Below are 25648 nucleotides of genomic sequence, written 5' to 3'. Positions count from 1 at the left end.
AGCATTTTTGTCGGTGTCTTTCTGCAGCTCACTCATCTTTTATTTTACAAATTAAGTGAAGCAACCATCTTTGACACTAATCAAGGACAATCACCTGCATCATAATAACCATTCTTTTCCTCCACTGTCATTGGCAATTTCAAGAAAGCCAATTCTAAGAGTTAAGGAAAGACAGTGTCTCTCACCCTAAATGAACCTGCAACAGTCCCATCGATAAGTGGACAGGAAAAGGACCGCCCAAATACAAGAGAGCTGCACAAACATAAGCCAACACCTATCAGGTATGATGAAGACAGATTTAGTTTAAAGACCCTTAGGTATAAAGCATGCATGCGTCAGGAAACTCACTGCTGTTGGGAGTTCTATTATGTGGACAAGAAAACAACAGATAATGTCAAAACAATAACATTGGAACAATAAAGCTCTTTTCCAGAACACGTTCGCCTTGATAAACGTTTTTCAAATGGTCAAGGTAGCACAAAGCATAAGTAGAGAAATGTAAACACCAAACCCTCTTCCGATCAGGTGGTTGACAGAGCAAACAAGGCATCTATATCAACTGCACTACAATCTCATGCGGAAATGATTGAGCTGTATTTAAGAAGCTTTCAGACATCAATTTCATTAATGTTGCATACTTGCATGGTCTCCACTGCGTCCTGGGTTTCAATAGTTAAATGGATCCTCCAGTGCTTAACAAGCTAAATAAACAGATCTTGGGAGTTGATAACATTCAATTCCAGCAGAATCCAAACTATCCCCTTCAATTTTCCAACTCTACTGAGCCATGGCTTACCACTATGACAGGCTTCACGTTCAGATTCCTGTTAAGGGGTTCATCAGATTGAGAAGCACCTGTTTGGAACACAGTAGGTGGGGCCAATGCTGGATCACTGCTTCTTCGTACCATGAGTGGTGTGCCTGTGGAGAACAAAGTTGGACTTCAGAAAAACACCAGCAATTACCCACCTAATTTCCTAAGCAGTGCCACATTGACAGAGAATCTGTTCTTCTCAAACAAAACAAAAATTGCTGCAAGTACTCAGCACATCTGGTAGAAACAGTGGGGAGAGAGTATCTGGTTGATGAACGTTCATCTGACTGGGGAAAGGTAGAGGCCTAAATATGTATGCAGATTTCAAATTTTACACATGAAGTTCTTGTTTTAAATGTAAAGGGATTGACATTTACAGACATAACGTTTTCAAACTTTAAAATCACACAACACCAGATTAGAGTCCAACAGGTTTATAACAGGTGTCATGTGATTTTTTAACTTTGTCCACCACCAGCACCTCCACATCATAACGTTTTTGAGAGATTGACATGCAACCCTGAAATCAAAAAAATCATAATGAAACAAAATAAAAGCTAACAAAGCTAAAGAATTAATGCTAATTAACTAACATTTATTTATCACATTCTGAGCTATGCACAGCTCATCGAGTGCAAAGGAAAAAATCTAAGAGTTCTCCATGTGTTTTTAATGAACTATAGTAATTACCGGCTAGTAGGTATTAGTACCAAAACAGTTTGGTACTAATATATTATAATTATTAACATGTTCAGATTAACAAAATTCAAATACATAAATGTTTTAAATAGCTATTTACACTCTGCATTTTGATTAGTATTTACATATTTAGAGACAGGGCAGCACAGTGGCTCAGTGATTAGTACCATTGCCTCACAGCGCCAGGGACCAGTGTTTGATTCCATCCTCGGGTGACTGTCTACATGAAGTTTGCACGTTCTCCCTCCGGGAGCTCCAGTTTCTTCCCACAGTCCAAAGATGTGCAATTTATGTGGACTGGCCATGCTAAATTGTCTGTAGTGTCTAGGGATGTGCAGGCTGGGTGGGTTAAGTGAAAGGGTGTTTGGGGTCTTTGGTGGTGTGGAGGTAAAAGCGTAGGAATTGCTTTCGCTCTTCAGTTATATTGTTAAAGCATTTATATTTTCTTAAATTTTAAAACAAGGCAGTAAGTAAACAAAAATGGCTGCATTATACAGAAACAAATCTTCCATAAACAAACACATCATCTGATGTGGTTATGAACCCCGAATTATGTGGCTTTCAGACATCAATTTCATTAACTTAGACTCAACCACCAACTGACTGAATTCATCCAGTAGGATGGGTAGAGAACATTTGAATTCGCCTCAACAATGCCCCCACCCACCAAGCCACCAGAAGAAAATTTGAAAGATGATGATGCCAATAGGCAATTAGTTTCATCCTGTAAATCTCGACTGGATTCACATTGAGCACTAGAGAGCCTCATCAGCTATATTCTCCCATGACACAATACTCGCTTGAGACATCTACGCATAATCCACCATCAGAATGATCCAGGAGAGCTTGTAACACTTTGGAATTTTTGTTCCACCACCTGAAATATCTTTCCTTTGCAGTTCTTAAAAATCACCTCCTTGTTCCCAGACCACCAACACCAAAAGGATATCTTTTGGACATCTTTGTAAATGAGTTTGAAAACATCTATTGAGCTGTCCCTTCCGCTTCCTCCCAAGATAATTTGTCCATCCATTTACAAAGACCCTGTCCCTGGCATACCCAGCCAAGCCAAGTTGCCCCCCCCCCACCCCCCACGACCCCCCCCACCCCCCACGACCCCCCCCCCCCCCCCCCCACCCCCACTCCCCTAACACTGTCTCTTGTCTCTCACTAATTTCCCTTATATTGTTGCGCAGAGTCTCACTGAACATCCGTTGACCTCGACTCTAATTCCTGCACTCTTGACTTGATTCCTACATAATTGTGAATCAACTAACCTCTTGGACTGCCACGCCAAAGCTCATTGCAAATTACGCTCTGTCAAGTACTGTTCTCTCATCGTCATCAACCCCCCCATGCCCACCCCCAATCCTCGAAAACTGCCATCTCATCTCTATTCTCCTTTGCCCTAAAGACTTTGAACATGTTGCAACCTTCCAAACCTGTGCTCTTCTTTCCCCACAACCATGCAAATCCACTTTGGGAAGGTTATCTATTTCACACCAAAGGCGAATCGTTCAGTCCCAGAGTTTGTGGGCCTGGAGGCAGGAGGGCAATTTACATCACAGAACACAACCAACCTTCCTGTCCCCACCTAAAATATGTTTTGCCTGGGAATGCTGAAGTTCCACCTTCTGACCCCATCACCAGTTGAAGCCATAACATGGTCAATCAATGACCTCCTAAAGGCCTATTACTGCCTAGGCTTCAATTATTTCAGTTCCAGGTGAAGAGATAACAGGCGCCATCCAACTGACTAAACAGTGTGGACAGACTGAAATTCGGAGAGAGTCTGGGGGCAGAGGGAATGTGATTTGTCTCTTGATCTGCACTAACTTGTGGTCATTTGAGGAACTGAATATAGCACATAGGTTGGCCCATGAAAACCACCTTACAGTTTCCAGTCTGCTGTACCTTTCTCCATGACCCCCAAACCAAGAAACAAGCAAGTAACTCCATGAAGCACTTACTTGAAGCCTTGGTCTTTCTGACTATGGTTGGCCTACAGGCAGTGCCTCCTCTGTGGTGCTACCAGCATCTAACTACACCTGATGTTAGGGCAAGGCTTTCCAAAGCACCTGATTGGAGGAAGATACAGTGGGCCTTACTTTGAAGAGTCCACTTCAGTGTGTCGCCACCTTCTGAGCAAGTGAGTGTGACAGCCAACGGACGAGAAGATTCTGCCTGAAGTCCCCTTCACCTATCATACCTGGCCCTGATGACATATCCAAATCCCTGAAATTTAAAGATGTTCTTCCTTACGTTGAAAAACCATCCATGATCTATCTATATTATAGCTCTATGACTCCCTCAGGCCCACTGACACCTCAATTTTTCAATCTCTGGTCTCTTGTGCATTCCCCATTTCCTTCACCCCGTATCAATGGCAGCTAAACCTTGAACTGGTGGATACTGACTGTCATACTTCTTGTGAAGACCATTCCACATCTTTGCCCTCAGTTAATATCCTCCCGAGAACTGAACTTCTTGACCCAGTACGACCAGACATTTGACTCCCTTTGTTTCCATTTTATTGCTATTTTCTGTCTCACTGCACTTCTAGACAGTGCTTTGGATGTCTCTCTACTTTCATTGTTTGTTATAAGTGGTGGTTGTGTTGGAATTAATTCCCACTCTGGATTGCTAACCAGAATAGTAGACCTCAGATGACAGAACCAGGTCGATCTCAGATAGCTTCAGAACTCAGATACAATGATGAAAAAGATAAAAACTTCAGTGAGGCACATCTACACTGTCAGTGCCCAACAACTACCACGTGGATCAGTGCGTTCAGGCAAAGAGAAGGATGAGAATTTAAAAATGGCATCAGGAAGACATCCACAAAGAGGAGAAAAGCTGATGAACTGTGTTTTCCTCTTTGCTCATTTTTCAAAATAAAAAAATTCTTCCAGCTTTACTGAACCTACAAATGCTACGAGTAAAAGTTATCAATCTGATAAACGCTTGATCAGTGAGACACTCATTTACAAGGGATCAAAAGACAAATCTAGACCAGGGCCTTTCACAACTTAAGGATGGCCAAGGTCTTTCAGTGTAACAAATTAACTTCATGGTAAGCCATTCAGCCCTTTCACCTGTTCTGCCAGCTTTCAATTAAACCATGGCTTATCTATACTTTGACTCAATTTATCTGCATTGATCTGATGTAACCTATCCAACAAAAAAAGCCATGCAGTCTCAGTTTCAAAATTTTAAACCAACTCCCAGCCTTGACAGCTTTTGGGGAAAGTATTTTCCAGGTTACAATATTTCTCCTTAGCATCCAGTTTCAAAATAGACTGGGGTTAAGCTCCCCCCTAAGACATCTCCTCGAGTATGCAAGAGAAAAGTTTTAACAATCAAGGGAACTCATTGGTCGAAGGACAGATGAGAAAACATGGAGAAATGCAGCAAGCTTTTAGGCATATGAATAAGGTGACCCACAGCAGATTGCTCACTGTCTATACCAATGTTGAACAACAGAGTTATGACTGTTTGTTCTGGGAGGTAGATTAAAAGTGGTCAGCTTTTGAATCAAAATAAGGGAGCCTCACTCCAGATGAACCAACATTCAGTAGGTCAGATACCAGATGCCTTACCAGATGGAAAAAGGAACAGAAGTGTAAAAGTAAACATCGTACTAAAACCATATTCCTCCCCCAGCTAAACTTGGACAATCTGTTTGTAGATTAAATTAGCTGCGTTTGAGAGGAAGGGGAAGGGGTCAATGTCATCAGCTGCAGCACCAAGGTAAGATAGCTGTTAACCTCCTAAATCAATTAGCTACATCTCAGCAAGATCATTATCCACAATTTGGTCAGGCTAAGCACGCAGTCAATAGATAAGCAACTCTGATATCCAGTAATCTGATGGAACCCCGCTCAAGGAGAAACAGGTGGATTGGAAAACACATTTGTTAGACAGGATTACAGCCAGAGAGTAAATCCGCTTTAGATTATACTCTGGCTCTTTTTAATAAGTAATGAAAAATTTTCAGTGCAAGGATACCTCTGAACCCAAGGTCCATCAATCACTCTGGTGGCATTTTTGAGTTACTTTGTCGATGTTACAATTTACCCGATATTGGGTCAGTGCTGTGGTTTGGTGCATTGTACAATCATACGAGTCAGATGGTTGAGAGCTCGATTTCCACTCGAGAGATCTGTGCAAATAACCCAGACTGACACTCATAGAATGGTTACAGAATGGAAAAAGGCCATGCAGCCCAAATCTCTACTGCATCAATTTAACTCGTTCCACTCACCTGTTCTTTCCTTATGCAACTGCATTTTATTTCATCCAGTTCCTTCATAAGAGCTATGAGTGAATCTGCCTCCACCAGTCTTTCAAACCATGCCAGATCACAAATATGTGCAAAATAGACATTTTCCCTCACGTCCCTCTCGATTCATTTGCCAATCATTTTGAATGTATCTCTTTCAATACAACAAGAAAAGTTTCTCCCCATCTAGTATGTTCAATCCCTTTTGATTTTTAACAATTTCTGTCAAAATTCCCCTTAACTTCCTCCTTTTGGGAATAAAAACCTCAGCTTCTCCGATCTATCAATACAACTTTAAATGTTCCCCTGCCATGGAAACCATCCTTGTGAATCTGTTCCATATAAGATTTACAAGGATATTGCCAGGGTTGGATGTTTTAAGCTACAGGGAGAGGCTGAATATACTGGGACTATTTTCCTTGGAGGATTAGAGGCTGAGGGGTGACCTTAGATAATTTTATAAAATCATGAGGGGCATGGATGGGGTAAATAGACAACGCCTTTTCCCTGGGTTGTGAGAGTCCAGAACTAGAGGACATAAGTTGAGGGTGAGAGGGGAAGATTTAAAAGGGACCTAATGGACAACCTTTTCATGTAAAGGGTGGTGCGTGTATCAAATGAACTGTCAGAGGAAGTGGTAGTGGCTGGTACAATTATGATCTGGATCTGGATGGGTGTATGAATAAGAAGGGCTTAGAGGGATATGGGCCAATTGCTGGCAAATGGGACTAGATTAGTTTAGGTAATAGTTGGCATGAACAAGTTGGACTGAAGGCTTTGTTTCTGTACTGTACATCTCTATCACTCTAATTGTAAAAGTTGCAGTCATTTTAGTTCAAATTAGAATCTCGACAGTATGGAAACAGTCCCTCAGCCCAACAAGTCCATACCAACCCTCCGAAGAGTAACTCACCCAGACCCATTCCCCTACCGTATATTTCTTTCTGACTAATGCACCTAACCTACACATCCCTGAACATTATGGGCAATTTAGCATGGCCAATTCACGTAACCTGCACATCTTTGGACTGTGGGAGGAAACCGGAGCACCCGGAGGAAACCCTCGCAGACAGGGGAAGAATATGCAAACTCACCCGAGGTTGGAATCTAACCCAGATCCCTGGTGTGTGAGGCAGCAGTGCTAACCACTAAGCCACCATACGGATCCAAATTCACAGAATCCCTACAATGTGGAAGGTGGTCATTTAGCCCAGCTGGTCCACGCTGACGCTCTGAAGAGCATCCCATCCAGACCTGCTTCCCTACCAGGAGGAAACCCACACAGACCCAGAGAGAATGTGCAAACTTGAGGCTGGGATTGAACCTGGGACTGTAGCACTGTGACGTGGCAGTGCTCACCACTGAACCACCATTTGGAAATATGCTTTGCTTGGTAGTTGTATTCATAAATACTTTTTTGATCAAGTGTGTAACATTTGCAATTCCGTATTTTCTGGTGACAATCTCCTACTCCACTGCATGATCAAGGAGAATTAGAAGATTGTGGCTGGTGCCTCTGCAACTTCAACCTTTACTTCCATTAGCATCCTTGGATGCATTCTATTCAGTCCTGGTTACTATCAACTTGAAGTATCCCCTTATCTCCTCTTGGCTAATTTTTAGCTTGTCTAGTATCTGAGAAACCTTCCCTTTCGCTATGAAGTTGGCAGCTTCTTCTACCTTGACAAAGACTGATGCAAAAGGACTTCAAGAATGCTCTTATCCTCAATGCTCAGGTCTCCTTTGAGAGCCCAAATGGTAGCACCAAACATGTTCCTTTTTACTGCTTACAGTACATGTCTGGAGAAGACATGAACATTCGTGCTGTGAGGCTGCTGTACCACTGATCACCCTGTCTTTTAAAAAAAGGTATTAAACTAAACCCCACCCCCCAGATCTATTTTCTTAAACTGATATCACATTGACATAGTCACACTCCTGTTTGGGATCCTGGCTATGCACAAATTGGCAGCGTGCTTCCAACATTAAAACAGTGATTGATTGCGGATGTTCCCTCCTAGCTGTATTGGGTATGCGACTAGACAGGACTCCAAAATGTGTCTCACGGTACAGCCAAACAAATGGGTTGTGTGCACAATATTCAAACTTGTGTGCACTTCTGTGCTTGAGAGTGCAAAATCCTATGGGGATCACGTTGTGCCTACGCACTAAGTAAAGCTAGAGGGAACTTCTGTGGCTGAATTTCAAAAGTATTTAATTGAGTGCTTTTGGACGTCTTGAGATAGCAAAAAACAGTAATATAAATTAAAACCTTTCTTTATACACAAGGGAGATAAGGCTATTTTTCAAAGTAGAGAAGAAGTCGACATCATCAGTTATACATCCGATTTTTGCATCCAACAACTCTAAGTTCAACCTTAAAAACATATTGCTTTTTAAAAATTGGAAGCATCTTTATTTTTTAAGATTGCCAGCAATTTGGTTAGCTGGGTTATTCTAGAACATTGACATTTTAATAGAATACTAGACCTATCTGATTTTCTCTCGTGGGGCTTGAGGAAGACCTCTTAAATCCTTCAATCTGTTACCAATTTGCAAACATATTCCTCCCTGTGGTTTCTAAAAATAAGACCTGGTCAGATACTTGTGGTGGAAAACTGAAGATACAGGCTAAAAGCGTGCAACTATATGCATGGAAACAGAGGTTTGCACTTGGAAGGGTAGGGTAAGAGAGGAGTGTGTGGTTATAAGTTACATGATCGCAATCTCATTGAAAAACTAAGAATAGCAGTGATTTGTACTTTATACAGCCCTGTTACCCCAGTAAAACTATTCCAAGACAGCAAGAGTTAGCCTTCACAAATTGGCGTTGATGGGTATTATGATTTTCACCATGCCAGCCAACCTCATCAAACAACACAAAAAGAGAGGTGGATGTTGGGGTAAGTCAAGAAAGTGGGGTGGGGTGGTGTAGTGTAGTGATTGTTACAAGGGCAGTCAGGTGGACCTTAGAGAATATGAGTTCCTTGATTGGACCAGGTTAATACCCCAATCAAGGAGCCCTGGCTGACAGGTATAAACAGGAGTGTCATGGGTTCTGTTCACTCTTGGAGCCAGCTCTGAGCTAGTTCAGTCAGTGTCATGTACTTGGCACATGTAAATAAAGGGTGATTTGGTGACAGGATACTAACCTTTATGGAGTTAAGACAGATGGGGACATGAGGGGAAGAAAGAAGAAAATCTAGATCAGCCTAAGTTTGTGTTTCTGACTATGAATTGATTCTGGAAACTGCAGAATGATCACACTCAGCTGGGGTGTCCCTTGGAGTAGAGGAGCATGTCAACTCGGAAGCTGGTATCGCCTTTGCTGAAAGCGCACACTGTTAGCATAACGTGCCTAGAACGGCAAGAACACCTCTGCTTAGGACATCAATAATTAATGTCAATTTTATGCCCCTCCCTACAAATCCCATGAATGCAATTTATGACAAATACTCACTCACCTGTTACAGGTTGTTTAAGTCACAATTAAACGCAAAGAAGTTTGGCTTCAATCTGAATTAGGCCACGATAACCCAAGGAAGATCTAATACTGTTCACATTGGCCTGCAGTGTTAATTATTACCTAATTCATGGTAATGTAGCAGACAAATTATCATAACTTGAAAAAAATGAACTACACAGTTTTGTATCTCCTGCTCAGATTCAGTTTACCTTCCAATTTGCAGCTCTTCATGAACAGGTTCACAAGCAAGTATTCCTGCCTCCTCTGATTCAGAGAATCTGCATCCCAGCACCACTCCAGATAGGACAATGTGTAATTGAACACCATTAATCCAAAACTGCAACCACACTAAATTCAAGTTCAGCAAAACAGTACAATGAAGCCCAACTTGCATTTTGGTGCCCTTTCAGTTTGAGTTAAGTATTGGTGAGCTTCAACATTAAGAGAAGTAACTCCCATCAATTAACAAGGTTGAACTCACCTGGTGTTCTTATCTAGCCTTGGTTGCTCTGTGATTAATTGGTTCTTTTCCCAGTGCACTACCTTACAAGATGTGGATGCTAGGCCACACGACACTGTAAACATGACAGCTACACACCTTATCCTACTCCACACACTCAAAGCCCACAACTGGCCACCTATTCTCGATGCTGCACTGTCATGATGGTTGTCTACCCAGGAGGCTGACCCTGCCACAGTGTGATATCACATCCATCATGCCACGATCTGCCTCCTGCAGCCTAACGTTTTAGCAAAGGCGAATCTCCCTCTCCGAAGACCTGGGGACCAATCAGAGAACCAGAAGCTCTCATTCATCTCAGCAGTGCCACCAGGAACAGTGGTGATAGGTGGGACTGCAGCCAACACAGATCATCAAGGATACAGGAGGCTGTGTAAATCAGGTGGTCGGGTCAGCTCACTGGGACAAGTATGGCAGAACGAGGCATGGGTGGGAATAGGGTCGAATGCTGCATCAATGCTGAAAGCAATGGGAGACCTTTGTGAGGCGGTCACCCTTACCAATGGTGGAGAGTCCTGTATGGACCAGGAGTAAACCCCCCAACCAAACCCAGAGTGCGGGAAAAGGCTACCAATTTTTACTGACAACTTCTCCAAAAAATGTTGAGTAGGAAATGCCTGCAGAGGCCAGACAAGGCCCTTCTTGAGCAGCCATTCACCATCCTGTTAAGGGCATCAAGAGACCTTTAGATAGGAAGTTAAAAATCACACAACAGGTTATAGTCCAATAGGTTATTGTGCGACTTTTAACTTTGTCCATCCAAGTCCCACACTGGCACCTCCACGTCATAACTTCAGATAGAAAGGCCAACCTCGATTTCCCCTACTCCTGACAGAAAGGAAGACATTCTGCAAATCACACACTACCATCTCACTGACTCTACATCACTGCACCACCAGCCCCCCACCCTCCCCCAACCCCTCCCAACCACCCTCCCACACAGCTCCCCAAAACCTTCCCTTCAAAAGCTACAGTTAACCATTCTGTCTGCGTCTCAGTTGGGCTGAAATTCCATTCATAGGAAATGGTTAGTTTTACGGCTAGGTGTGCAGGTGATCATACCCACAGCAGCTTCCATTCCTCAACAGGCCGCAATGAGACACACAATGAATCCCAACAATTGTAGAAACTAATTCATAGGATGTCGATATCGCTGGCTGGGCCTGCATTTATTGCTTATGCCTGGTTGTCCTTGAGAAGGTCATGGTGAGCTATCTTCTTGAAGTGTTGAATCTCCTTTTCTGTTCTAAGGGAATCTGACCTCTGCTAGGTGCCCCTGAGAGTAGCAGTATAGATATCATTTGTGCAGTTTAGTGTGAGGGTCAAATGTGAATTATTCTTACTCTGCACCACTCCACCACCAACAAATAGCAATTTTATTCAGAGTGGCCACAAGTTGCAGGGCCAAGAAAGAAACTGATATTTAGTCCCTTCTACCTCAGTCTCAGGATGCCTCAGATTATTTTACAACCAATGAAGTATCTTTGCAATGTATTTACTGTTGTGATGCAAATAACATGGCACCCAATTTGCTCAAATGAAGCTCCCCACAAGCAACAACGTGATAATGACCACGCTATCTGTTTTAGAAATGGGGTCAGTAGGGGGATTCACCTCCTCTTCTTTGAAATAGTGCCATGGGATCTGTTAAATCAGATGGGACAACTGGAAAAAAGGATGTCTGTGACAGTGCACCATTCCCCTGTTTCTGCACTGCTATATCAACCTAGATTGCGTGCAGAAAAGGCCATTCGGCCCATTAAGTCTTTGAAGAGCATACCTCCTAGATATTCCACACCCCCACCTTTTTGCCGTGACCCTGCACATTTTTTTCACCATGTTTAATCCATCTAGCCTACTCATCTCTGGGCACAACTGGGGCAATTTAGTATGGGGAATTCACCTAATCTAGACTGTGGGACAAAACTGGAGCACACGGGGGAAAACCGACACAGACATGGGGAGAATGCACAAATTCCACACAATCAACCAAGGCTGGGATCAGATAGCAGCAGTACGAGCCACTGAGCCACAGTGGTGCACTCCATTGGTACAACAATTCGGATTGGAATGACATAAAAATTGGAAGGAGTCTCATTCACAACTAACAAGCTCCAATATGCCTGACCCAAGAGCATTCGGTGCTGATATGAGAAACCTGAAGAAGAAAAGGAAGTGTTTAACTCACTAATGCTAGCATTATTTTCTTCCTTGGAAACAACATTGGAATTTGAAACATAAACCAAATAATAATTTTAAAAGACCGGCATTGTTTTAGGGTGTTAATTTCAAACTAATCACACTGTTACTCTAATTTTTTGTGATAGCTCTAGAGTCTGACATGTAATAATTACCTGCTGTGAAATTTATTTGATTTAACCGCAGCGAGCGATCAGGGAATAGTTCAGAATTCAGTACATTTAAAATGCATGTTTAAATAAGTTTATGTAAATTAATGTAGTACATTCAGAACATATTTAGAAATAATTCTATGTACATGAGAATGCACCAGTGGAGCTGCATTGCATCAACGCAATGGCATAATTATGGGAAAATGAGGAATTGAAAGAGAGAGATCGCCTCCCACCACATTTTCTTCAACACATTAAATCAATGAATGTCTCAACTAAAGTTGGATCATTTGGGAGGTACAAACAGAGGTGAGACAGAAAACTGCAGGGTAAGTCTACACACCAGTCCAAATGGACAGCCATACAACTCCAGCAGAGTCTATGGCAGGTCATCTATGCACATGGCAAAGTTAAACAAAGGGTGAACAAAAATAGATACAGGAAAGTACAAAGCTACTTAACACATGAGCAAATGACAAGATCAAGGGTGGTCGAGGCAGAAACTCTCAGAAGATTTATGAGGTTGTTGTGTTGCCATACTCTTACCAAACCACAGGGCTGCTCTCTCATTAGAGAGATGACTGGTGATGATTTAACCCAAGGACCACCATACCTCAAAGCAAGGGGAGATGTTAAGAAGGAGAGTCCTTCATGGTAGCCTCAGCCAATGATGGGAATTGAACCCATGCTGTTACCACCACACTGTGACACAAACCAAATATCCAGCCAACTGAGCTAAACGGAACCTACTTAACTACTTAGATATACACTTGCAATTCTAAGGCATGCAAGGCAATGGGCCAAGTGCTGGGAAATGGGATTACAATAGTTAGGTGGTTGATTTTAATTAGCATGAACTTCATGATCAGAGGAACATTTTCCTGTGCTATAAATGTCTATGACCACTGAAAAAAAATGTGACAGTCTTCCCGTTGTGATTTGCAATATACATCTCATCATCTGTTATTTTAAAAAGTCTACATTCTTCCACCATTCTTCCATACATTCAATTGTAAAAAATAAAGTGAAAACATAAAAAACACCTTAAAAATCCATCATTCTTTGTGTGTATCTTTCCTCCCCAGTGTGACTATGGAGTCCTTCCACAAGTTTCAGAGTTCAAACTGTGCAGGACACTGGGTGAATTTCTTCTGCATGTAGGCATAAAATATTTAATTAAAAGCAATGGTTGGCATTTTTATTTTTGTAATTAAGTTATTGGCTCCGATGTACTGAAACCATTTTATAGAGTACAAAGGATTACTGCCAAATTTACTTTCTTAATGTTAAATGCTTGCAGAGGGGGGAGGGGTGGTGGAGGACTGCAGTGTCATAATGGTGCCAAATCGATCACTCAACTCGATACATATTTCTCAAATCCACTGCAGAATATTTCAATTGGCAGTGTTTTCAACTAAGAGCACTTACACTGCTGCAGTGCTGAAGATACACTCATGATATGATGATGATATCATGACGTGTGAACTGATGGAGCAGATTCCATTTTAACCATGCCATTTGATGCATGGCATGACAATGGAAGCTTCGATTTGTAACCAGTTAGTCCCAACATAAAAAAATCCTGTGATCGTAATGTATACATACACCAGGGGCTGCAACAATTGCCTGTTAAATCTTTCAGTAATATGTTAACTATATCCGGTTCCTATGTTTCTGGGTCCATGTGGGCAATGCCTCATCAGGTACAAATACCCTGCTGAAGGCAACAGCTCAAAACATGGTGGCGGATTACATGTAAGGGATAGAGGGGGGAGAGGAGTGGAAGCGGAGGGGAGGTGAGAGAAGAGGGAGGAGAAGAGAAGAGGGAGGGGAGGGGGAGGGAAAGTCAGAATCCAGCAAGTAGGAGATAAAAATAGCAGGCAAAGGAGGTGGGGAACCAAGTAGTAGAAAGGAGAATACTCAAGATTTGGGGTGTGAGCATGTACAAAAGAGTGGGTGGGTGGCTGTGATATAAGGTGTTGGTGGAATGGTGGAGGAAGGAGGCAGGAGAGGGGCAGAAAGGAGGGATCAGAACATGAGGAAGGGGCTGCAGTATGGGTTGGAAGGGGCAAGAGATGTGAGGTGGAATGAAAGCCCAGGGAGTGCACCTTTTTTATTCATTCATAGTTTGCTGGTCCAGCATTTATTATATTTCCCTAATTGCTCAGAGGGGAAGTTAAGAGTCAACCACATTGCGATGGGCCTGGAGTCACAAAGGTTAGCACCACTCTAATCTGAAGGTTAGACCAGGTAAGCATGGCAGTTTCCTTCCCTAAAGGAAACTTTGAACCAGATGTATTTTTCCATCAATCAATAATGGATTAATGGTCATCCATCTGATACAGCTTATTGCAGAACCTGCACAGTTACTGCCTTTGCTGTTTGAATTCATGCATCGCTCGACATTAGAATGCGTCTGGGAAAATTAACAAACAGTGAAATTCACAACTGATCTTGGAGGAACCTGTTTGGGAGAGGTCACAGCACAGAAATAGATTTGTGAATATTTTTAAATGTGTCCTTATAGTAAGTGAGTAGGGTGGGTTCTTTCTTGATTATGTATTCTATTGAGATATATCTCATGATTAAATTTAAAAATATATGCCATAAGTATTAAGTTAGCCTGGACCAGTGTTTTGTAGAGGAATAGGACATTGCTATCTTTTGGGTCTGGAGATTGAAAGAAGCAAAAATGGCCTTTAGTACAATGATATGCTCTTTTTGTTCAGATGTGGGAGTTTAGGGAGAGTTTGAGTGTTTCTGAGGATTATATCTGCAATAAATTGGTTGTGAATCCTATCATATCGAATGGATCAGTTGGAGATATAGTTAGAGGCAGTAAGAGCAAAGGGATGTGATGAATGGTATAGGAAAGGAGAAAAGTCGCAGATGCAGTTAGTAGATAGGTTAACTCCAGGAGAGAGGTAGTCAGATAGTGCAGGAGTCTTATGTGGCTATCACCATTTCAAACAAGTATGCTCTTTTGGAAAACAAAGGAGGTGATAGATTCTCAGGGGAATGTAGTACAAACAACCAAGTTTCTGGTATTGAGACTGACTCTAATGCAATGAGAGGTACATCAGGTTCCAACAGATCAATTGTGTAAGGGGACTCTCTAGTCCAAGGCACAGACAAATGTCTCTGTGGCCAGCAGCGAAAAATCAGCATGGTTTGTTGCTTCCTTAATGTCAGGAACAAGGATTTCTCAGAGAGAGTGCAGAACATTCTGAACAGGGAGAGAGACCAGCAGGAGGTCAGTGTACACATTGGAACAAATGACATAGGAAGGGAAAAGGATGAGATTCTGAAGGGAGAATATAGAGAGTTAGGCAAGAATTTTAAGAAAGAGGTCCTCGAGAGTAGTAATATCTGGATTACTCCCGGTGCTGCGTGCTAGTGAGGGTAGGAATAGGAGGATAGAGCAGATAAATGTATGGCTGAGGAGTTGGTGTATGGAAGAAGGATTCACATTTTTGGATCATTGGAATCTCTTCTGGGGTAAAAGTGACCTGTACAAGAAGGACAATTGCACCTGAATTGGAAGGGGATTAATATACTGGCAGGGAGATTTGCTAGAGCTGCTCAGGAGGACTTATGCTATTAAGGTGGGGTGGGGGGGAATCCAGGGAGATAGTGAAGAAAAAGATCAATCTGAAACTGGTACTTTTGAGAAAAAAAGCGAGTCAAACAGTCAGGGCACGCAGGGACAAAGCAGAGAACAAGTTAGGACTGATAAATTAAACTGCATTAATTTCAACGCAAGAGGCTGAACAGGGAAGGCAGGTGAACTCAGGACATGGTTAGGAACATGGCACTAGGATATCATAGCAATTACAGAAATGTGGCTCAGGGATGGACAGGACTGGCAGCTTAATGTTCCAGGATACAAATGCTACAGGAAGGAATGAAAGGGAGGCAAGACAGGAGGAGGAGTGGTGTTTTTAATAAGGGAAAGCATTACTGCTAAACTGAGGGAGGATATTTGGTTTGAACTGAGAAATAAAAAAGGGATGATCACCTTATTGGGATTGCATTATAGACTCCCCAATAGTCAGAGTGAAATTGAGAAACAAATTGTAAGGAGATTTCAGTTATCCATAAGAATAACAGTTTATGGTAGGGGATCTTAACTTTCCAAATATAGACTGGGACTGCCATAGCGTTAAGAGTTTAGATGGAGAGGAATTTGTTAAATATGTGCAAGAAAATTTTCTGATACAATGTGTGTATGTACCTACTAGAGAAGATGCAAAACTTGACCTGTTTCTTGGGAAATAAGGCAGGGCAGGTGACTGAGGTGTCAGTGAGGGACCACTGTGGGGCTAACAACCATAATTCTATTAGATTTAAAATAGTGATGGAAAAGCATAGCCCAGATCTAAAAGATGAAATTCTAAATAGGAGGAAGGCTAATTTTGAAAGTATTAGGCAAGAACTTTCAAAAGCTGATTGGGGGGCAGATGTTCGCAGGTAAAGGGACGGCTGGAAAATGGGAAACCTTCAGAAATGAGATAACGAGAATCCAGAGAAAGTATATTTTTGTCAGGGTTAAAGGAAAGGCGGGTAGGTATAAGGAATGCTGGATGACTAAAGAAATTGAGGGCTTGGTTAAGAAAAAGAAAGAAGCATATGTCAGGCACAGACAAGATAGATAGAGTGAATCCTTAGAAGAGTATAAAGGCAGTAGGAGTATAGAGGAACCTCTATATCTGAATATCAATTATCCGAATTTCGGATTATCTGAAGTAGATCTATCGCGTCTTTTGTTTACAGTGATTAAAAATGACTCACTTACTGAAATACTGTCGAGAACAATCCTAGACATCGATGGGAGCCCAGGCACCATCTCCAAATGACTAACCGCTGACCTCCCGCACCCCTCTCTCCCCACACTTGCCCTGGAGTTCTACACAGGGGTATACCGTAAACTCCCGTTCCCCAGATAATTTCTCCAACGTTGTCCTGTACAGGGCAAAGGTGAAACCTGTCAAAAAGTTGCAGTGAACGCGCATGTGTGTGTTATTTTGAGACTCCTCCATCTGGGTTGGGGGGTGGATGGGGCGGAGGCATGGACAGTGGGTGAGAGTGGACGGGGGGGGGGGGGGGGCGGGTCCGACGGGTTGTGGGGGCAGATTGTTGGGGCGGGTGGCGTGCCTACGCTGTGTGCTGCCTAGTCGCCTGAACGGGGAACAGACTTAGCAAGTGTTCACTCTACCAATCCCATTGAAGTGATTTTGTGGGGTGGGGGGGGTCTTCAGCAATTCTGCAGATCCATTACACACAATGAAATGTCTCATCGTGTGTCTGCTCAGAAACAAATCCTGAGACAGAGAGAGGGAGAAAGGCAGTCAGAGCGAGGAAAAAGGAGACTTCAGAAAACTCTGAGCCCCAGAGGAGAGACATTGAATCAATTAACAAAATACTCAATCATCCGAATGAAATAGTGCCCGCCATCTTGTTTGGATAATTTAAGAGGGAAATCAGGAGGGGGAGAAAAGGGACTTGAGATAGCTTTGGCCAATAGAGTTAAGGAAAATCCGAAGGGTTTATACAAAAATATGAAGGACAAAAGGGTAACTATGGAGAGAATAGGGCCCCTCAAAGATCAGCAGGGCGACCTTTGTGTGGAGCTGCAGGAGATGGAGGGGGATACTAAACGAGTATTTTGCATCAGTGTTTATACTGTGGAAAAGGACATGGAAGATACAGAATGTAGGGAAATAGATTTTGACATCTTGAAAAATGTTCATATTACAGAGGAGGAAGAGCTGGATGTCTTGCAACATAAAAATGGATAAATCCCCAGCAGCTGATCAGGTGCACCCTGAAACTCTGTGGGAAGGTAGGGAAGTGATTGCTGGGCTCCTTGCTGAATTATTTGTATCATCGATCATCACAGGTGAAGTGCTGGAAGACTGGAGGTTGGCTAATGTGGTGCCACTGTTTAAGAAGGGTGGTACGAATAAGCCAAGGAACTACAGAGTATGACGTCTGTGGTGGACATGTGTGTCGGAGGAAATCCAGAGGGGTGTACATGTATTTGGAAAGGCAAGGACTGATTAGGGATAGTCAACATGGCTTTGTGCATGGGAAATCATGTCCCACAAACTTGATTGAGGTTTTTGAAGAAGTAACAAAGAGGATTGATGAGCACAGAGCAGTGGACGTGATCTATATGGATTTGGATTAATGGTGCTGGAAGAGCACAGCAGTTCAGGCAGCATCCGAGGAGCAGTAAAATCGATGTTTCGGGCAAAAGCCCTTCATCACGAATAAAGGCAGAGAGCCTGAAGCGTGGAGAGATAAGCTAGAGGATCTATAAGGACTTCAGTAAGGTGGTCAACAAAGTTCACCATGGGAGACTGATTAGCAAAGTTAGATCTCATGGAATACAGGGAGAACTTGCTATGTGGATACAGAATTGGCTGAAAGGTGGAAGACAGAGAAGGATGGTGGTGGAGGGTTGTTTTTCAGACTGGAGGCCTGTGACCCGTGAAGTGCCACGAGGATCAGTGCTGGGTTCACTACTTTTCATCATTTATTTAAATGATTTGGACGTCAGCATTACAGATATAGTTAGTAAGTTTGCAGATGACACCAACATTGGAGGTGTAATGGACAGTGAAGAAGGTTACCTCAAATTACCATGGGATCTTGATCAGATGGGCCAATGGCCTGAGAAATGGCAGATGGAGTTTAATTCAGCAAAATGCAATGTGCTGCATTTTGGGAAAGCAAATCCTGGCAGGACCTATACACTTAATGGTAAGGTCCGAGGGAGTGTTGCTGGACAAAGAGACCTTGGAGTGCAAGTTCATAGGTCCTTGAAAGTGGAGTCACAGGTAGATAGGACAGTGAAGTAGGCATTTGGTATGCTTTCCTTTATTGGTCAGAGTATTGAGAGGAGTTGGGAGGTCATGTTGCGGCCATACTGGACATGGGTTAGGCCACTTTTGGAATATTGTGTGCAATTCTGGTCTCCTTTCTATCGGAAAGATGTAGTGAAAGTTGAAAGGGTTCAGAAGAGCTTTACAAGGATGTTGCCAGGGTTGGAGATTTGAGCTACAGGGAGAGGTTGAACAGGCTGGGGCTGTTTTCCCTGGAGTGTCGGAGGCTGAGGGATGACCTTATAGAAGTTTATAAAATCATGAGGGGTATGGATAGGGTAAATAGACAAGATCTTTTCCCTGGGGTGGGGGAGTCCAGAACTAGAGGGCATAGGTTTAGGGTGAGATGGCAAAGACATAAAAAAGACCTAAGGAGCTACCTTTTCACGCAGAGGGTGGTACGTGTATGGAATGAGCTGCCAGAGGAAGTGGTGGAGGCTGGCACAATTGCAACATTTAAGAGGCATTTGGATGGGTATATGAATAGGAAGGGTTTGGAGGGATATGGGTCGGGTACTGGCAGGATTAAACTCTTAATTCCAGACATTTTAAAATTGAATTCAAATTCCACCATCTGCTGTGGTGGGATTCGAACCCAGCTCCCCAAAACATTGCCTGGGTTACTGGATTAACAGTCCAGCAATAATACCACGAGACTATCGTCTCCCCCTGTAGGTACAGAGAGAGAACAGATGCAAGGAGAAGGGTGCAAAGCAGAGGACAGGAAAGAGGGGGTAGGTGACAAAAAAAGGTGTTTGGAAATAAGTATGAAAATAATGAAAAAAAGCAAGGGTTAATAATAAGTATTATCAATAGAATTTTCAAATCTATTCGTACTTAATTTCACAGTGTAGAGCAACTCTGTAATAAAGCTTCTTCTGGCATAAGACTTAATTATGGGTTTTGTCAGTATGAAATAATGGTCAAGCCAGATAGTCTGCAATTTTCCTGGCAGTGCAATCTTTTCAAGGATTAAAATACAAAGGAAAGCAGGAATGAATAAGTGCAAAAAATGGACAAAGTGGCTACTTCATTGAATGTAATCACCCCAATAATTTAGTGAGAACAGGAAGAGCCTAAGGATAATTCCAGGTTGAAAGGTTCGTACTAAAACATAATAAAAAGAGTCCAAGCACTAATATTTTACAGGGAGAAAGTGAGGACCGCAGATGCTGAGAGATCAGAGCTGAAAATGTGTTGCTAGAAAAGCGCAGCAGGTCAGGCAGCATCCAAGGAGCAGGAGAATCGACATTTCGGGCATGAGCCCTTCTTCAGGAATGAGGAAAGTGTGCCAAACAGGCTAAGATAAAAGGTAGGGAGGAGGGACTTGGGGGAGCGGCGTTGGAAATGCGATAGGTGGAAGGAGGTTAAGGTGAGGGTGATAAGGTGAAAGTGATAGGCCAGAGAGGTCAGGAAGAAGATTGCAGGTTAGGAAGGTGGTGCTGAGCTCAAGGGTTGGGACTGAGACAAGGTGGGGGGAGGGGAAATAAGGAAACTGGAGAAATCTGAGTCCATCCCTTGTGGTTAGAGGGTTCGAGTCTGTTTGAGAACGTGGCTGAAGAGCTTCGGGGCAGAGGAGATGACCTGGGGTGTGCAGTGAGAGAAGGACTCACTGAAATCCTTGTAGAGGGAGGAAGAGAGCTTCTTCAAGGAAGGCATCCCTGTAAGAGGATTCGCAGTCGGTTAAAATCTTCTGGGAGAAAGTAAGGACTGCAGATGCTGGAAATCAGAGCTGAAAATGTATTGCTGGAAAAGCACAGCAGGTCAGGCAGCATCCAAGGAGCAAGAGAATCGACATTTCGGGCATCTGCCCTTCTTCAGGAATATTATTTACAATAAGGATGTGCACATAGCATATCTGTCACGTAACATTCTGAATACTTTTAGTCACACAGTGAATGCTGTTGACATTACTGGAACCTTGAAGGCCCACAGAGTAAGTAGGCTGTACTGACAGTTGGATAGAAGACACACACATAAACATGTAAAATACACAAATGATCCCATGGAAACTAATCTGCATACTTTAGAAATCAATCCCAGCATAACAGACACTCTGTTCAATGCACTTCTCAAGCAATAGAGAGAAATAACTCGCACAATTTTAAAAAAAAATTATTTCATGAGACGTGAGAAGGGCTGAAGTATTTGCCAACCATCATTTAATTGCCTTTGAGAAGGTGGCAGAGAGCTGCTTCTTTGAATCACTGCAGTTCCACCCCATCTGGTGCAGTTGCACCAACAGTGCATCTACGAAAGGTTTCAACCAGATAGTGACGTGGTGTAAGGCCGGATGATTTGTGGATTGGAGGGGAACTTAAAGGCAGTGTTACTATGCAACAATTGGACCTATTCTTTGAGTTGGTAAATCTTGGAAGATGCTATCAAAGAAGTCTCAATGAGTTGCTGCAGGTCATCTCTTACGTGGTGCATGCTACTGCCACTTTAGCCTTGTGGAAACAGTCAATGCTCAAGTTGCTGGATGGGGTGTCAACGAAGATGGCTTTGCCTTGGTTATTAAGCTTCTTGAGTGTTTGTTGGAGCTGCATCCGTCCAAGCAAGTGAATACTCAGGAGGTGCACCACTCACTACAGAATTCTAGCCACAGAATTTATAAGGCTGGCTAAGTTCAATTTTTGGTCAATGGCTAAGCTCAGGGCATTTGATAACAGGGGACTCAGTATCATTAAATGTCAAGTTGCGATGATCAAATTCTTTCTTGTTGAAAATCATCATTGTCTGGCATAAATATTACTTAGTCAAGTGTGAATGCCATCCAGGTTTTTCTGCATATGGACAAGGACTGCTTCAGTTTCTTAAGAGTTGTGAATAGTACCGAGCATCAGTGAACATATGGAGTCAACAGCAGTGGTCAGAATTTGCCACTTAGAATACTCCCAAATGGTCAGAAGACAACTGCAATCTTAATTTATATGCGACTTTACATATCAAGATGTCCTACAAGAATTCACAGGAGCATGTTAGATGCATTTTGACAATGAGCCATACAAGGAAACATTTGGACATACAACCAAAAGCTTGGTCAGTTGGGTGGTACAAATGACTTTATTACTGGAAGAACAAGAAAGAACATGCATTAGAGGGACATTAGGAGCTAAATATAGATCTGAGGACCCAATAGGTGAAGGGACAGTCACCAACAGTGCAGTGACGAAAATTGGTGATGTGCTAACGGGCCGAATTGAATATCAGAGTGTGGGGGAAGAGAGATCATGGAAGGATTTGAAAATACAGCTGTGGATTTTAAATTGGAATGTTACGATTATAGAACTGAATTCACATCACTTGAATATGTTTGTATTGGGGCGGGGTATAGTACTCCATTAATAAAAGGACTGTTCAGCTGACACGTTACCAAATTAAGCTTTCTGAACATAATAATTAGTTTGCAAGCGAGAGAATGCAATCCAAAAGCTGCAAGAATACACACTGATCACTGAACCTTTTTGTCACTTGTGATTTATGCAAGTTAGTCCCATTACATGGGATATCTTTTTCTACGACATTTTCCAGTAATCAGGGTAACTTATTCTCCTTGACTGATAGCAACAACAGCTTCAACCATTTAGCTATCTCACTAATTGATTTTTCTTACAAAATGTGGAATTGGCTGTCTCTCCCTGTCCTTCCTTTTGGTTGTTTTCAGAGATGGAAAGAGATAAAAAGGCCTTCAGTGAGGGTCAGAGGTCACATCAACCTCCTGACCTTTCATCAATGGGTCAGCCTGAGAGGTCCTCTGCAACATAAGAATGCACTGTTATACAATGACACTATAAACACTGACAGATGTCAAAAAGCTGTAATGCGCAGTAATTATTTATCAGCATTGCAACCCCCTGACACACAGAAACTGATGAACTCTGACTGAAGTGCAGATAAGTTCCACAAAATTAGCTTTTATCAAAGCTGAATTATCCCCTTTCACTGACACAAGACTAAGTTCTGCTTCAACAGACGCAGATTTAATTAACTTTGTACGACATTTGCTCATCGCTTTCTCCCTCTCTTCTGAAGATAATTTCTCACACTAGGGTATGGCTCCATAGAAACGTGTCGCTCTGAAATACCTCACCCAAGTCATCATTCCCTACATGAGCGTCGGCAGAATGACATGAAACAAGCACAATCTTTTCTGTCGGGGTCTTTTTCTCACTGGAGCCCAGGAGGTTGAACGGTGACCTTATTGTGGTTTATAAAATCATGAGGGACATACATAAGGTGAATGACAAGGGGTTCCCACCCCCCCCCCCCCCCCGAGGGTGAGGCAGTTCAAATCTAGGGGTCTTTTTTTTCCCCCCAGGTGAGAGGAGAAGGAATTAAAAATGACCCAAGAAGCAACCTTTTTCTTTTTACTCAAAATGATTGGGTGTGGAATCAACTGCCAGAAAACATGATGGATGCAGGTACAGTTACAACATTGAAAAGACATTTGGATGAGCACATGAATATAAAAGGTTGGAGGGAACATGCTCAGCAAGGACTAGTTGGACAGAAGGATCTATTTCCAAGCTGTTTGATTCCATTTGTTTCAAACTCTCACAAATGGAAAATGCCAATAGATTCAATGCTGCCAATTCCATGCTTCCATAAAGATAGTTACTCAGTATCACCCTATTAAATCCATACTCCGTGTGCCTGAAATAAAGAAAACAAAGTCACTCATACTTTTACCCTGGTACCCTAATGACACTTTAGAGACCAGCATGATACCGTTTTTGTTTGAATGTGCCACCATTGTAACGTTATTTCATGCATTTCACAAAAAGCAAGAGAAAAATCTCCAGATAATCTGTTTTTGCAATGCTGGCTAAGGGCTAAATATCGACCCAGGACATGGGGTAGGGCAGAGGGGGCCTCGGTTCAGCATTGCATCTCGAAGCTGGCACCTCTAACAGAGCAGCACTCCCTTAGGACTGGCACAGAAATGTTGCTCTACATCATTTCTTCATGTCTCCAGAGTGGAGATTGAACCCATGGAACCTCTGACTCCGAGATTAGATTGCTAGCCACTGAGCTGTGACTCTAAATCTCAGCAGGACTTCAGTGTCACAATATCAGTGTCTCACCGGGAGCAATTCAGAAGTGGGGATCTTGGATGAAGTTGCCCTTCTCAAGGCCATAAGCAGCAGCCAATTGGAACTATCAGATTGCTGCGCCAACAGAGCCTCGAACTCAGCACAGTTCAGTCAGTTGTTGAATTACAGCGATCGGGAGAAATTTTCCAATGTGCAAGTTCCAGGTCAGTGCTTCTGAAGATGACAACACATGAAAAATCCAAATTAAAGACTATCAAATTGCACATTTTAACCTTCAACCTTAATATGGGCAGGCTTAGAAGAGGTTCTTCACGTACATGCCGATGCACAAGTGTAGGTGAAATCATGAATCAGAAGAGAACTAGGCAACAGAAAATAAAACAGTCAATAACTTCTAGTTCTTACTATTTTTTCTCTGAGTGATAAATATAGCCTAAATCTGCAGCTTTGCTGTCTCTACACCTAACATTAGCATTATCACAACTCTGCATCTGGGTCATTTGGATAACAGCCCCTTGAAACAGAAGATCAGGGAGGATTGCAGATGTGGGAAATGAGCAGTTGTTGGTGGTGGTGGTGGAAGGGTGGAGGTGGTTTTCAAATCATTTAGTTTAACGGCTAATAAGTTTAATCCAGATAGGTAAATCCTGTTGGAATCAACACATAGTCGGGGCTGGCATGACCTCTTTCTTTCCAAAATGTCACAGAATTTGGTGTCAACATTTCACAGCAGTGTTTATTTTCTTTTTAATTATGCACACATAGCAGGTCTGACGAAGGCGGACAAATAAAACCACAGATGGCGCCCAGCAGGTACAGCTAGCTTCAGCTCCAAACTCAAACGCAATCATTCCAGCATACTCATCATTTCCCTACAGACCTGACCAACCTCTTCACAACAGTGACCAGAACCAGACTTCACATTACTCTCAGTTATTTATTCTTTCCCACCCACCACCCCCACCTCAGTTTGCCAACCCTCCAGGAATGTCCTGGAGTCTCCAAGAATGAAAGATGTGTCTCCTGGGCTCTGCTGTAAGCCACCCCTGGAGAAGATTAACAGGGACAGTGAATTTTTTTAAAAAATTTTCTTTGGATATTTTTATTTGGAAGTGATAAGAAAATATAGTAAATGGAAAAATGGGAATGAAAGGCATTTGGTTGCACAACTGAAACCTCCAAAAACATATCTAACCTGAGTTACTAACTATATTTGCATTGCAAGGAAATTACTGTGCTTGTTGGTATAACTGCACAATGTTAATATCAGTATTCCAAGTCACAATGCTCATTGAGGCTTTTTCAGTTTACTCATTTCTACAGTCTTTACAATATTTTTTAAATCTACAGTGCAAGCGTCCACTGGAATAGAAGTCCATAGGTACGTTAGATATAAAAACAAACATATTAGTACATATTACATATGTACATATCACAGTACATATCATTGCAAATGTGATATTGGCTGCAATCACCTCCTGAAGAAAGATTCACATTTCTATAAAAACCTGCCATAACTTCAAAACATCCCAAAGAACTTTACAGCCAATTAATTAATTTTCCAGAGTGTAC

General features: G+C 42.4%; 1 protein-coding gene across 3 annotated transcripts in view; it reads right to left on the bottom strand.

Moving 5' to 3' along the window:
• LOC132817259 (partitioning defective 3 homolog B-like) overlaps positions 1-25648 on the bottom strand; it is a 993739-nt gene that overhangs the window by 621826 nt on the left and 346265 nt on the right. For all 3 annotated transcript variants that reach the window (XM_060827625.1, XM_060827628.1, XM_060827626.1), the window contains one exon: positions 797-921. In XM_060827625.1, coding sequence (XP_060683608.1) covers positions 797-921 — 125 coding nt within the window. The remainder of the gene's footprint in view (positions 1-796; positions 922-25648) is intronic.

Source organism: Hemiscyllium ocellatum, chromosome 7 (genome assembly GCF_020745735.1).
Source record: "Hemiscyllium ocellatum isolate sHemOce1 chromosome 7, sHemOce1.pat.X.cur, whole genome shotgun sequence".
Classification (NCBI taxonomy): domain Eukaryota; kingdom Metazoa; phylum Chordata; class Chondrichthyes; order Orectolobiformes; family Hemiscylliidae; genus Hemiscyllium; species Hemiscyllium ocellatum.
Note: the sequence above shows the minus strand (reverse complement) of the source record. Positions and strands in the feature narration are given on the sequence as shown.